Source organism: Hyalella azteca, unplaced genomic scaffold, assembly GCF_000764305.2.
Source record: "Hyalella azteca isolate HAZT.00-mixed unplaced genomic scaffold, Hazt_2.0.2 contig9865, whole genome shotgun sequence".
In the NCBI taxonomy this organism is placed as follows: domain Eukaryota; kingdom Metazoa; phylum Arthropoda; class Malacostraca; order Amphipoda; family Hyalellidae; genus Hyalella; species Hyalella azteca.
Window position 1 is genome coordinate 38680 of NW_025939923.1, and position 15572 is coordinate 54251.

At 36.9% G+C, this 15572-nt stretch overlaps 1 protein-coding gene across 1 annotated transcript in view; it reads left to right on the forward strand.

The window, feature by feature from the left end:
* LOC125178453 overlaps positions 1 to 13588 on the forward strand; it is a 38657-nt gene extending 25069 nt beyond the window's left edge. The window contains exon 4 of the mRNA XM_047882194.1: positions 13374 to 13588. Coding sequence (XP_047738150.1) covers positions 13374 to 13588 — 215 coding nt within the window. The remainder of the gene's footprint in view (positions 1 to 13373) is intronic.
* The last annotated feature ends 1984 nt before the right edge of the window (positions 13589 to 15572 follow it).

The following is a 15572-nucleotide window of genomic DNA, read 5'->3' on the forward strand; positions in this document are numbered from 1 at the left end:
TTTTAACAATAACTTTATAATGCAGGGTAGCAATTAGTAGCCTTCTTGTCATTGTGCTCATGTCTCTGTCTGCTTCGTACTACATAAATTGCATGGCGCAATCACCACTTCCAACTACAACTAATCTCTTCTATGGAATATTTGAGCAATGGTTATGGTGAAAACTTATCCTGAATTCCAGCAGTCGGAGTACCTTGGTTTTTGGCTGTTTATTTTTTGAATTTTTTCTTTTTGATTTATTTTCTTGGAGTTGTGAAGATTTTATGCCTTAGTGCCACCGTGACCGTTGTTTTTTAGTAAACTGATAGCTCTTTATAAGATAAAAGACTCATTCAATCACATCAACTGTAAAGTATACAGCAGTTGTAAAAACTAGTAACTATTTTTCACTTCGTTGAGTCCACCTTATGTTTTAGGGACGTCTTTGTTACGGACCTAGACTAAGTTATTTTTACCATCGAAATTTGTAATTCGCTAAGTACGGTCGCCCCGTGAATAATATTCATGGCATTTAAATTTTTTGAAAGTTATATGCACGATCAACCGTCAGTCATTCCAGATGAACTATAACCTTTATATAAATTGAGATATGCATTGAAATTGAATGTTGTAACGTGATACATGCACAAAAATTAAACTTAAACATTGAAAAGCTAAAACAATGCGATTAAATATATCTACAGATAACTACTCGAGTCTCGCTTGTGAGAGGTCACGTCGCTCTCGCACGCTTCCATGACGTCATTGATGCATGCGATGACTCATAATTCTTCTCATGAAGCTCGTCCATTGTCAGAAGCTTTCTGGCCATGATTATGACGCCACATCTGATCTCGTCGGTGACAAAAGCACTTTAGTTCCCTTTTGTTTTATGAAAGAAACTTATTATTATTATTTTAATTATTTTTTAAACTTCGGTGATGATGTAAATTACTTTCAGTGTCATATTCTATGGCATTCATGTGAATAAAATTTTGTTCGCCGAGGTCAGCTTCGTATCCGTGATAACAAAAAGCCATGTGCAACCGGATGCCCATCCCGGAACAACGTTACTGAGCAGGAGAGAACTGTCCACATTCTGAAATTTGTTGTTTATTTTTTTCTGAAAAGTCAGTTCTTGCAAATTAATTAGATTGGTGTTTTCATTACGTATATACATTTGCTAGCTTTTTATAGTTCAAGTGATGACTTAGTGAAGTCCTCGATCGTGGTTTCGTGATTTTTTATTGAAAAAGTATTGGAAAGCTGCCTCGGTTTAATATGATCGCGTACCTTAAACGACCTTGAATAGTATTATTCACCTTAACTCATAAAATTATGTTCAACAACATATAATACTATGTCCGATCCGTTCGCTCGGATATCTAAGCAGTACAATGTGTATAAGGTATCACAGTTGTATTAAGTTACACATTTGAGTTGAGCATGAACTTGCTGGCTCATTTTCGTGCTGCAATTCTGCTGTGTATTTTCTCAATCTATTCTTGCCTAATCATTATATTTAAGCTAATTATTTGTACGTCCATGCAGGAGGTCATACTCCTTAGTTACCTCCTTCCTGCCACTGAGAGAAATATGTGGGTCTGAATGACCCTCTTAGACGAGTCAAGCGCTTGTCCAAAAAGCGATGCACTTATTCGACTAATTTGCCCTTTTGTGGGTCATTCTGACCTATTTTCGGCCTTAAAGTTTCAGACGTAACTCATTTTAGGGACGTCAAATCGCTAGCCTATGACGTCACTTGGATCAGACTGTTCGTCCTCCAAACCTACCATGCAAATGCTTTAAAAAAAATTAGAATCATAATAACATACATGCATTCTATTACTAAACGAAATATTCATTACTATATCCACGTCAATGCTTTAATTGCCCTTCTTTTCATTGTAACGCTCACTTTTATTAATTTTTTCGCTTTTCTTTGATTATTTCGTGCGCGATGGCACGCATAATTTGGCAGAAGTTGTAATTCAATACATTTTATATTAATTTATTTGGCTAAGCGTTCCTGTATATATGCTGAATATTCATAGCTTCCCCCTTGAATTGTCTTTGCAAGTTATTTACATGATGTAAGTTGTGTGTATGGTATAACGGCGTGCTCATAAATAGTGCACTATCACGGTTACTTAATTGCTTGTAAATATTTCATTCTATTGTATCGCATTTATGCTTCAGTCACTCTGTTATAGAATCTATTTGTGAAGTGGCCGTTTTTAATCCGCGTGAATTGTGCTTGAAATCAAGGAATGATTTCCAATTTTTCAATTATTTCCGGTTATCATTTACAAATTTTGATTTTATATATTTTTTTCTCTGCTTCAGGGAAATGTCTTTAACAATATTGGGACCTACGCTCATTTATGGAAGTGTTGTTCTTGACGCTAATTACAACATCTTATGTGGTTCACGTGAGTTTTTATTTTTTAGTAAAATATGGCTAATTGCGCCGGAAATTGCTTGAATATTTATATTGTTTAAACAGTTTAAACTATTCTTGTCGAGTATGAGAAAAAACATTAATTTTATGTGCGGAGAGTCGTTAGGTAAATATGATGCTTTTTATAAAACAATAATTCATTAAGTCTTGTTGAACGCAACAATCAGGTGCCCTTCCTTTGTTTTTCAAGATGAAATCAAGGTCCCCAGAACCAGTTCTAAGTACATCAGCTCAATCATCACGCAAGTCACGGGAGTGTCGTATAATAGCCATACCTGGACAACAACCCGACATTGTGGAGCAAAGCAAGCACGTTTAGCATGGCACCTTCAACGAATAACGCGAAACGGAAGTGTATACTGCTGACTTCATCAGATTATTCCTACAAATTCTGCTTATGAATGACACGCTTGTTTGGGCCAACCAAGCACAACTATGAACGCCGCCGCGGGAGTGACGACAGACGGGACCCCTGAATAAAAGTCTGCTTCAGTGCGCTGAATAAAAGTAAAAAGTCTGCTTCAGTCAGTGTCGCTCGAGCTGTTAAGGTGTGAGGTTGTGTCTGATGTGCGCAGCTGTAGTAGCAGCCCTGAGTAGCCTTACCTGCCCAGGGATTTCCTTGAGTTTGCCCTTCCCTATTTATTGCTGTGAATCATCGTCGTGTATTTGTTGAATTATCACATGAAATTATTCTCGGTGTGGAGTGTAGGATGCTTATACAGTTCAGGATGAAATCTTGTTTGTAAGCCATGACGAGCCTGGAGTGAAGATTGAACGAGTACTCTCAAGCTCGTGATATTTGACGGGTGTTTATTTCTGAGTCGATTAGGCACAGGAAGTAGTGCCCTAAGCAAAGCCGCTGGAGTCTCGCAAATGTTCGATCAACCAACTGGTTTAGCTTTGTTGTGGAGGCTAGTGAGTGTCACAATTCAAAACGTGAATGTTAGTATTCATTTTGTCGTTCTTTTTTTTCATTCCTATGCATTGATATGCTATGCATCTGCTGCTTGGTGACGTGATTGTCATTTCAACTTGTGGTGAACTGCGTCGCTTCCATGTATCGAATTAGCTGTACTTGTTCATCTGTCATAATTTGAGACTTGTATGTTCGCAATCGAAATTAAGACAAGTCCTACAGTTCAGAACAAATGAGTGCAGTTCGTGGCACACATTTCTGACTTATGTTTTCTGACAGTTTTTTTTTTAGATTTAGTCGAAATTATGCGTGCATTGTTCTACCATATTGTACGAAAACTGGACTTCGTAAGCGCATCAGTTAGCGTTTGCGTTAGTAGCTATTATCCCAAAAATCGTTTCTCAAATGCCAACCATTAACCATTCAATAATTGTACGTATAACACACTTATTGTTTATCCATGTGTTGCACTTATATAGGTACCTAGTACTTATATGAGTTATATTATCAATCTGCTATAGTGCTATTAAAACTGCTAATGGAGCTGGACTCCGAAACATTTTCAATATCGATATGGTGATTTGCTTAGTGTTTTCTTTGTTTTTAAATTCCTTGTGCACTTATATAGGTTTCAAAGAACAATAATTTTGCATCAAATGACGCTAAAACATGGAGGTTACACAAACACTCAGCGTCTAAACAATCGTTATAACCGAGTATAAACTGCTGGATGCAGAGCCCTTGTAAATACTTCGCTTGACAAAAGAGGCGAGATTCTTCTGTATTGTTTGATGAAGCCGCGCCTGGCGTGGCTAACGTCTGATTCTGTCATTTTATGTGTTGTTACTAGCCGGCTCGATGAGATCAAGGAGCAGAACCCGGAGCTAACATGTGACGTTTTATCTTACATGTGACGTTCTGACTAGCGTGGTACATTTTAAATAATTTCATACGTCTGACTAGCGTGGTGCATTTTGAATAATTTGATACGTCTGACTAGCGTGGTACATTTTGAATAATTTGGTACGTCCGACTAGCGTGGTACATTTTGAATAATTTGATACGTTTGACTAACGTGGTAAATTCTGACTAACGTTGTAAATTCTGACTAATTTGGTATTTTCTGACTTACGTTGTACGGTTCAATTTTGACTAGTGGTGTAAATTCTGACTAATTTGGTATTTTCTGACAAACGTTGTACGCTTTTGCTCTGACTGGTGGTAGTATTTTGACTACCGTGTAATATCTTTGGCTCGTGTGGTACTTTTAGACTAACCCTAAAACGATAGTACCTTATGTGAAGTTCGGTACAAATCTGGTAATTATATGATAATTAGGTGACTTATGACCACATGGTATGAGTTGTGGTTTAGCGAGTTGGATTTAAACATATTTTTATTGACTGCTTTAATCAGTTGCTGTGTGCGCGGGCTGTTCAACTGCTGCATTGGTGATGAATTCGGCATTTGATTTATTCAACCGGGAATTCTAGTTACCTACTAGGTAGCGTTAATTTGTGGAGTTTAGATGAAAATTTCCTGTTTGCGATACAAGGATATTGTAGGAATGATACACGAAATCTATTCGACTGCTGTAAGTATACATATCATTATTATTGATTTTAAAACATAAAGCGAATTTTGATTGAAACGCAAAGTTTATTTCTAGTATTCCTGTATTTAATTAGATTCTAAACAAAATTTCGAGATATGCTATCTGCTTTTAGATTTTGAATTTGTTAACTATTGTTGCTGTTTATTCAAGAGATTTGCAACAATTTTTAATTTGGCTTATTAAATTTGAGGGATCCGGCAATTCATACAAATTATACCGTAGCGCTGTCGCGAGTTAACTTGGTATGTTCTGACTAACGTTGTACGGTACGGTTCAGCTCTGACTAGTGGTGTAAATTCTGACTAACTTGGTATGTTCTGACTAACGTTGTATGGTTCAGCTCTGACTAGTGGTGTAAATTCTTACTAATTTGGTATGTTCTGACTAACATTGTTCGGTTTTGCTCTGACTAGTGGTTATATTTTGACTACCGTGGTACCTTTTGGCTCGTGTGGTACTTTTAGACTAACCATAGTACGTAGTGTTTGGTACATACCTGGTAATTATATGATAATTTAGTGAGTTAGGACCACGTGGTATGAGTTGTGGTTGTGTGAGTTAGATTTAAAAATGTTTTTATTGACTGCTCTTATCAGTTGCTGTTTGCACGGGCTGTTCAACTACTGCATTGGTGATTAATTGAGCATTTTATTTATTCAACCGGGAATTCGGGATACTAGGTCGTGTTAATTTATGGAGCTTGGATGAAAATTTCGTACTTAAAAACAAGGATATTGTATAAATGTTCTCATTTACGAAATTGAGAGAAACATATGTTCTTACAATTATATTTACTCAATTGATAATCTACTTATCATTATTATTTATTTTAAAACATAAATTGAATTTTAGATGAAAGGTAAAGTATATTTTTAATATTCTTGTATTTCTTTATTCTAAATGAAATTTCGAGGTATGCTGCCTATAGATTTTGAATTCATCAACTATTCTTGCTAGGTACTTATTCAAGAGATTTGCAACAATTTTTAATTTGGCTTATCAAATTTGAGGGATCCGGCAATTCATACAAATTATACCGTAGCGCTGTCGCGAGTTATCAATATTGCTCTCAGTTTGATTATAGGTTTATATGAGTAAGCTCACAAGGCATGAAATTAAAATTTGTCGGTCGTTAGGTTCCTCAGATGTAGAACTGGTGTGTAGGAGCATACGCGAGTCTAGTAACTCATGTATACACAATAACGCTTTGTTGTGTACACGTGAGCCCTGGCGCTGCTTGCTGTACATATAGCCATTCGTTACCTATATTACAAATATGTCACACAAGTTGGTTCCGTATGTGGCACAATAACACCTATCAATTAAAACAAACTTCCGCACTCAACGATACCGTCTTATTGTGCGGACATTTATATACCTAGGCGGTTTATGTAAGTGTACATGATGCTAAATCCATTGTATAAAATACGTAGATACTTGATTTTCTTTATAACGTTTCGAAGTTGTCAGAAATACCACTTATTTAATCGAGCGTCATTTCCAGTTCCATAATTCTAATATTGAACATGTAAGATGCATTAAAAGTTGACAATTGTCAATTACTGTCTGTACATTAAGTGGTGGAAATAAACTAAGTCAATTGTGATTGTCTTTTAAATAGAAATTCAAGATTTTGTTGGGTTTTAGTGGTATCAAAGACGCTGAAGCTGATTAATTAGTCGGTTTAGAAATAATTCGTATATTAAGCCATGCTTGTCACCAACACATGTAGTAACTTTGAGCTAATTTACTAGTTTAACTTCTGAACCCGTTGCGCATGGGTTACGAAGGCCTGAGTAGGCTTTATACTACATCATCTCTCTTGCCACGGTCGTTACTCATTTCATGAGCTTGTTTGTCCTCTAATTAGCGCAGAGCGTCGTTAATGAGTGTGGGATACAAGCGCTCTCTCAGTCGTGCATCTGAAAAATACCCCAGACAATTATGCGGTTATGGTTTGGATTCTCAAACGTAGCCTAGAAGTTGTAAGTATTCGTATTATCGTATATTTACCGGGTTTATCTTTGAATAAAAGTATTAATTAAACAAAATTAATGTCTCATGATAAAGACGAACTATCTTAGAATTATTACTAAAATGGCAGAGTACTAGTCGGAAGTGCAGAGGTTGCTCTGTGAATGAAATTACCAACTCATACGAACTGCGGCTACAATAATTATTTGAGTTTTATCTCCTTTAAACCTCGTTTGCTCTCCATCATTGGTGTTCTTTATTCACTGAATGTTGTGTGCTGATCGGTGTTGAAGCTAATTTATTGTTAAATATGGAATTAAACGCGTTGACTTGCTCGAATAAAGTATTTTTTGCGACCTAGCCTGCAAAATTATTCTAGTCTCTGCCTTCGGGACGTTATTGCGATCGTGTCACGGCCAATGTATAATCACTGTTTTTGGTACCCATCACGTATTTCACGTGGCGGATGCCATCGCATTGACCTAAATGACATTATTCGAATGCCTCACCTACAATATATGCATGCTTTAACAAGGCGATATCAAGTTTTTTCTTATAAGCTTAATTAACTTAGATTAATAGACGTGAGCTGTAAGCTGGCCAGCAAAATAATACGACATTATATGTTCTCAGTTTACTAGCTTTACGGTGCCAGTACGGGTGGCGTTTCCATTTCCTTACTAAGGATTCAGGATACTGTTACGTCTTGTCTACGTGTGAGCGATGAGCAGGAATGCTTTCTCTTCCCAACACCATAACTCATTGGTGTTATTGCGATGTATTTCTCGTAATGGACAGTGATTGTTCGTGTTTATATTACAGCCATGTCTCTGTGAATTTCTGTTAACTTCTCTTGATTTGAATTCGGGTGAGTTGAAATATATTCACGCAATCCCGTTGACTAGGGATAAAGACGAACTATCTTAGAATTATTACTAAAATGGCAGAGTACTAGTCGGAAGTGCAGAGGTTGCTCTGTGAATTAAGTTACCAACTCATACGAACTGCGGCTACAATAAGTATATGAGTGTATCTCCGTAAAACCTTGTTTGCTCTCCATCATTTGTGTTCTTGGTTCACTGAATGTTGTGTGTTGATCTGTGTTGAAGATCATTCATTATTAAATATTGAATTAAACCTGGTGTCCAGCTCGAATCAAGTATTTTTTTACCTAGTACGCAAATTTATTCTAGTCTCTGCCTTCCTGACGTTCCTGCGTTTGTGTTATTAATTATTAAACATTAACTTCTATTGGTACTCCATAGCAGATTTCACGTTGCTGGTGCCATCGCATCGTCCTAAATGACATTATTCGAATGCCCGACTACAATATATGCACGTTTTAACAAGGCGATATTAATTTTTTTTTATTATGAGCTCAACTTAGATTACGCGACGTGAGCTGTTAAAGCTAGCAAAATAATATAGCATTTTATGTTCTTGGTCTTATAGCTTTACGATGCCAGTACAGGTGGCGTTTCCATTTTCTTACAACGGTTTCAGTATAGTGTTAGTTACATTTGTCTACCTGTGAGCAATGAGCAGGAATGCTGCCTCTTCCTAACACCATAACTCTTTGGTGCTAATGGACAGTAATTGATCGTGTTTATATTACAGTCATGTCTCTGTGAATTTCTGTTAACTTCTCTTGATTTGAATTCGGGTGAGTTAAAATATATTCACGCAATCCCGTTGTTTCGATTCGTTATCAAGTTGTGACTTGTTGTGAGCATTAGCAGAGTATTTCAAGTTAAGTGGTGAGTCAACAGCTAATGATGTGTATCGTAGCTGTCTTAACCTAATCTCCTGGTTGTTTAACGTTCCTTTATTACCTTGTGTTCATTTATGAATACTCAGCGGCTATAATTTAAGTCTTTGTATTGAGATACGGAAATCTTGGTCAGTGTTATTCGTGCCAAAAAGTACCGTAGGTATAGTAACGCGAGTGGCCGTCGCTAGACAAAGGATCGAATTAGGTTTTTAGCGAACATATCGCTCACGCTTGCTTCTATTTCTATCTCATTAATTTATGCCTAGTATTTCTAACTCGGCATTAATAATCAAGTAAATCTCAAATTCATTGAATTTGATCATTTTCACTGGGGCTCCAGAAACTAAAGAGTAGGTAGGATGTAAATCCATTCCATATTTTGCAAGTAATTCGTTTGCCATTCCTATCTTGAGTGTTTAAAGATTCGTTCTCTCTGTGCGTTCTGAGCTTTACACGTTTTCTTTTGTTTTTAGTGTTGGCTTCATATTATTTCCCTACTCTAGATCCCAGTGGAATCAAATTTACTAGATCGTGTACATAAATTAAGACGACCTAGGCATTACTTTAAATCCAGCTTCTGGATTTAAAGTAGCGATACAAAAAAAATAATAATGCGAGCCTCAATTTTTCAAGCCGGTAAATCTCGCCGCCTGAGCTACTCCTACTTGTTTGGTTAATTTCTTAGGGATGTCTTGGGCCTATTGGAGGCAACACCACTTGTCACGCATTAGACTCTGAATGCCGCCGTACTTTTAACCGCACAAAGGCAACTCAAACTCCCAGAGACCTAGACCAACTCCTACACCCCATATGTCTCGGCCAGCCGTAAAAAGCAAGACTCGCCCCAGACATGCGTTTCCGCTTTAGAATTCATATGCTGTTGTAACGTTTCAACTTGTTCAGTTAGCAAATTTTTGCAATAATTTATTAATTTTACTAAATATATATACAATTTTATTATAAGTATCTATAAAAAGTAAAAAAAAGTGATGAAATTTTTTTCATTTACGAGCGAAGTTCCAAAAACGAAACGTTACCGGAATTTTCGGGTAATCCTAGAAATTTGGGGAACTTCTAGTCCTAGATGAGATATATGACAAATATTGGATTAACTCTCGGAGAAAACGAGATAAGAAGGAAAAATGGCAGCTGTCTTTTGTCAGGCTCTGTAAGCACAGTTCTGGCTTCGATCGTTGCTCTGCATGGTTATTGGATGCTAATACTGTATTGTACATAGATTTATTACTATATACCTCAATCGTAAATCTTGTAAAATGAGTTTCGTTCACATTTGCATCGTGATTTTCTCACTTACTCCGTAGAGCTAATAAGGTGCTACTGCGCTCTCGGAACCTAACTCAAGTATCGAAACTAAGTCCGTGTTACCAATGGCCGCCTGACATTTGTATGTCAGTCACCATATTTTTCCTTTGATTTTCATGTGGTATGAGGCTAAGCCACGCTGTACCCTGACCTTTGTGGGTTTTGTGAAGGGCTCAGACTTTGACGTGTGTCACTTTTTCTCAGATTAAGAATGTTCACACAAAGCATTGGTGGCAAACAATTACCGCCTTAATATTTAAGGAATTTTTCACCCCATTACAATGATGTTCAGTAAATTTTCGTGTCTCTCTGTATCTATCTACCTCCAACATCTCGTCTCAATGGAATTTGTGCAGGGAGTAAATAATGCGAAATATATTTGGTAGTACACCCAGCGCTAGTGACTAAATTTAGCATCCCTGTAAAATTTGACCTCAGCAGAATCATGTATTTTAACTTAAAATTGCGCTGTAGAGATTATAGCGAAGATATGCTTAAGTCGAATCCATCTAGGATTATAATTATTGGTTGACCCAGCATGGATCATCTTTCTATTGTTTTGTTTCGGTAAAACCATTTTAATTCTACACACATACTGTGATAAAATAACGACAAAGTTTGTGTTATTTTCTATACTAGTCTAAATGATCTCTCCCTAGCCTCGCCTAAATGAAATCCCTGAAGATTGATCCAAGTAAGATTCCATAGCATAGACTGGTATGAACTTTTATAAGCCAAATTTCTTTCCATAACATTTTAAAATATGTAACTAAATTTTCGCAGAATCTATAATATGAATTCATCCAAATTCTCTATAGTTTCCCCTCTTTATGAAGCGAGTCGACGTTGCTCATAGTCGTGGCCTCGGTGACGTTATCCGCGTCTCGCTTCAATTTTGTGCTGGGGCAGCCTAACCGTCGCCGGCTTCATCGCGGTGTAAAATGCATGGCATTTTTCTAGCTGCCTTGCTTTATCTTGCATCGTAAACCCGTGATCTTGTTGGGGCGGCCAATTTTTAGTTCATGACCGTAATTGATTAAGATGGTCGTGTACCCCAGCGAAAAATCTTCATTTTTCCAAGTAGCTTTTCTCGTATGTCTTTTAAATAAAAATTTCTCCTGCTGAAAACCATGCAAATAATAGCTTTGTTAATTATTAAAGATGAATGTAACGCAATTTAATTGTTGTTTAACCAGTAATAACCTACTGTTCCTACCGGGTGTGTTTTAGGATCTGGGAGTCTATATGACTATACCGAAAATATGACCGTAATAAAGCCAGTGGTTATAGTATGCAATTTACCGGTTGTATCGGTTTGTTGAGTTGGAGTTTGCAGTTACTTTAAGCCTTAACTCGTGAATTGATTTTCAAATCTTGATGCTGAAGCGTAACTGCATTAACGATATTACTTCTTGCAATTCTTCTGTCACTGCACCAACTTGCACCGACCAATGCATTTCCATCACCTTCTTTGTTCGAGAAGTCAAACACAATCATTCAGGAAACGCTTGCGCTGTTGCCGAGTATAAATCGACAGCTTCCTGCTGACATGCATCAATCTTAGTAGAAATAATGCTTTTGTTCATGACTAAACAATTTCTGTACGCGACGTAAGTAGCCATGTTACCTGCCATTATCGAGAGAACCTGTTATGCTTTGCTCAAGTGTTCACGTGCAATTGACTTGCTGCAGCCCTCATGTCTCCAATGCTATGCTTATGCACTGAAGCCACTCAATCACGCCTGCCTTCTGATTCTTCCAGTCATTGAAACTAAATGCTTTGTAGGGTGAGAAAAATCGCGTTCGATCTCATCCCGAACTGCCGAAAGTGGGTCTTGACCGTTCGGCCTAATTAACCTATTTAATGCACAATATTTCTGTATAAAATTACATCATAAATGCTGCTTTTTCTTAGTTGTCATTATTTATTTTGATGATAGATTGCTTCCATCCTTGAGTGTATGTGATGTGCTTATGTCTATTAGTGTGAGATACACTGGTTCAAAATTTTTTTCACTTTCATTGGTTTACCTCCAATATGATATAGTCAACCTCGAGTTGTAAGGGTGAACGAGCTCCGTTAATTATTATTCTACGCGTATAATATGGTCCAGATTACTCATATCCCAACTCATTTATCCTGAATTTTGAGCCAAAAATGTTTTTTGGCTTCAATAGCTAAGCGATATAGTAATAATGTGTACTGATACAGTATCGCCAGACATTATATAATTATTTCCTTCACTGCTGCACAGCCTTGATTTATTTAACATCCATTCAACTCTCTTGCTAAAAATTCGGTTCAAATTTATTCATTTTGTTAAATTAAATTAAGCTCGGTAAATGTTCTTCCGTTTAATTACAATTTTCATGTACCTATTAGCATTAGTACTTCGTCCTTCCTCTGAACTATTTTTGCCATTCAATATAGACTACTTTCAAATGATCCAGCTACTTTCCGGTAATGCTAACATTGTATTGAAATGCGAAGCCATGTTCAATTGGAAACCAATACCTGTTCGATTGATGTGGCCTACCATGATTGCCAGAAGTCGATACTCCTCAACGTTACTCAGGGCGGAAAGTCGTGCTCCTACTTCAAAACTGGGATAAATGATAAATGAATGGGAATGCATTACTCCGGTATACCCATTCCTTGCTTTTAAACGAGTTATCGGTCCAACTTTATAATGAGACTTATGGTTAAAGACTAGTAATACATTATTCGGACATAGGCTCATATCATTTTTAGAGGTAAATTTAAATCGCGAATAGAAAGAATTATATCCTTATACATATGTAGCATACATGCGGAGTTTAATTTGCGAACTTATCCAGTAAATGATTTCTATTGGAACAAAAAGTTTTTCATTTTATTATTATCATCGATGTTTTGACACTATATGAATACCAGGTACGTTTCAACGTGACTGTATTAGCAGGGAAATATTTTTTCATTATGATTCTACCGTTCAGATCTTGAAATGTGTAAAGTTTTATTACTGCAATTTTGTCAAAAATAAGCTGCGTCAGCACATGGTAGCTGAAAAAGTAAACGAATCGCCGCGCTTTAAAGCATTGTGAACATGTCGTGTTTGCTAAAATCAAAGAGACTTGACATTGTTTGCGTTAAATGTAGACGTAGACAGAGATAGGAAATCCAAGTTGATGCAGAGTGCTTAAAAATCGTAATCCTTAATCAATAGAAGCTATATGTTCTATGGTTTACTCTCGTTTTATTCAGGAATCACCTGCGAGTTGCTTTCTATGATGCACACCGGCTGTGCATCAACTAGCCCCTTGTTTATACATGTTCTGTAAATCGCGGCCTCAGGTTTGCGGGATATTGAACACGGCATTAGTGACCGCGGTGCCGGCTATGATCGCTCTAAAACTGCCGACTGCGGCCTAAGTTTGACCGCCACCGTGCTGCTTTGCGCGGCGCGATGGCTGCTACTTAAGTTCAATTCTCTGGCCGTTTTGCTTTATTTCCTGCATTTTGGAGGTGATTTCCTGAGCTCGTGGTTCAGGTCGACTTTTAAGAGGTAATTTCTGTGGTGATCAGATTTACTTTACAGAAACGATTGCTGTTTGATACTATGTACGTATTCATTTTATTTTAACTTAATTTTCATATTCAATCATAAATCTGGTGTCTTCCAGGCTTGCGAATGCTGAATTTTATGATACCAAATAGATATATTGAATTATGATCGACATTGAGTCTCCATTTTCAGTATGTATAATTTAAAATTTGTGTTGTGTGTGGATGGCGGCTCTGTTTTCCCTCCATTTCGAATTGTGTGTATGATAACATGAACTATCCATTTTCAGTATATATAATTGAAATTTGTGTTGTGTGTGGATGGCGGCTCTGTTTTCCCTCCATTTCGAATTGTGTGTATGATAAACATGTCTATTAATCATTTACATTTTTTTGCTTTTTAGCGCATTTTCTCATTTATGAAAAAAATGCACTATTGTGCTCGCCATGTACGTCCGTCTGTCCGTCTTTCTGTCCGTCCGTCACTTCATGTTTTCGTCGACGAGAAAATGCGACCTCTGTCACTCACTGCAGTGAGTACTGAGTTATATTTTTTTCGCATTCATTTCACTAGAGTAGCCAATTAATTAGCCGCAAAAAGTTCATTTCAAATTATTGATAACATAACAATCCATGCGTAACCTGAGTGTGTCCGTCTTCTTAAAAAGCATTAAATTGAGTGCAGCTAATCTGTAATTCTAGGTCCAATTGACCACGCATGTCTCTGCACTACTTCTTATTCTTACTCGTCAGCGATGTTTCTTTTTGCTGGACATTCATATCCCCTTTAAATTTTTTTAATGTTAGTGATGTAATAATGTTATCGATTTACTTCAAATAATTCTATGTATAATCTTGAATGTTTGCCCTATGTTCCTCTTATTTACAAATCAAGTGCAGGATTTATGTGACCGATGAAATGGTAGGATGTTGGCTGACGATGAGTTGGATCTAATTTCCGATTATGATGGTGCAAGTTATAATTGTGAATTTTATTAATGTTTGGTCATCATTGTCTATTGGTGGAAAATGAATGCAATTTTTATTGCAATAGATTTAATATATACATGCTCAAAATTTGACTTGGCAAGGCAGTCAATTTATTAGCGTTAAAGCCTTGATTACAAAACATAATTTTGATAACAAAACATACTTGAACAAAACATACTTTTCTAAATTAAATGTATTTGTTTCAACTTTCTGCCCGTCAACCAAAATATCTCGTGACTGCTTTGAAAGTTTATGCATAATTAAATATTTTAGGAAATTTTTGGGATACTTCGAACCTAATCAACTATTATTGTGAGAATTTTGTTGTAAAAAAGCTCACGAAATTGTGTTTTTTACTATTACGTTCCAAGTTACTGAAACATTTTACTTGCACTGAATCTTGAAGAGGAAGCTAAGTTTTTCTCGACAGTAGAACGTGTCTGGTTATGCGTTCAAATTAACGCCAGACGCAAGTTTTTCTGCATGTACGTGGTTCTAGGGAACTAGGTACTGCGCGGTTCAGCGCGCTCTGAAACCGCGTCGTTGTGGAGTGCCGCGTTAAACTGGTTCAAATGCTGTGAATGTTCTGTAATCATCGACTGCTGTTGATGTTCAAAAATTCCAACCCTGAGAATGTGGCGTCAAAATATGATGAAACGTTGGAACATTTAAATTCTGTATCTCTGCCTTTCTCTTAACATGAATCAAAATATGATTAAACGATCCAGATTTAACTTCTGTATCTCTGCAAATGTTTCTTTTAACTTGAATGCCATTAACTGTGAAGAAGAATATAATGAGCCCATGGAAGCAGTTGGTCACTACGGTTTCAATGATATTCAACGCAAGATCCTGTTCCTGTCTCTACGAGTCACGAGTTTTTAGGTCTCAATTAAATTAAGGGTGGCACCAGCTCATTATTCCTCACCGCAAAGTTAATAGGCTAAACACTCTCTCGCCTCTCGCTCTAATTGCCACGTTCAAGCTCTCGAAATTTTG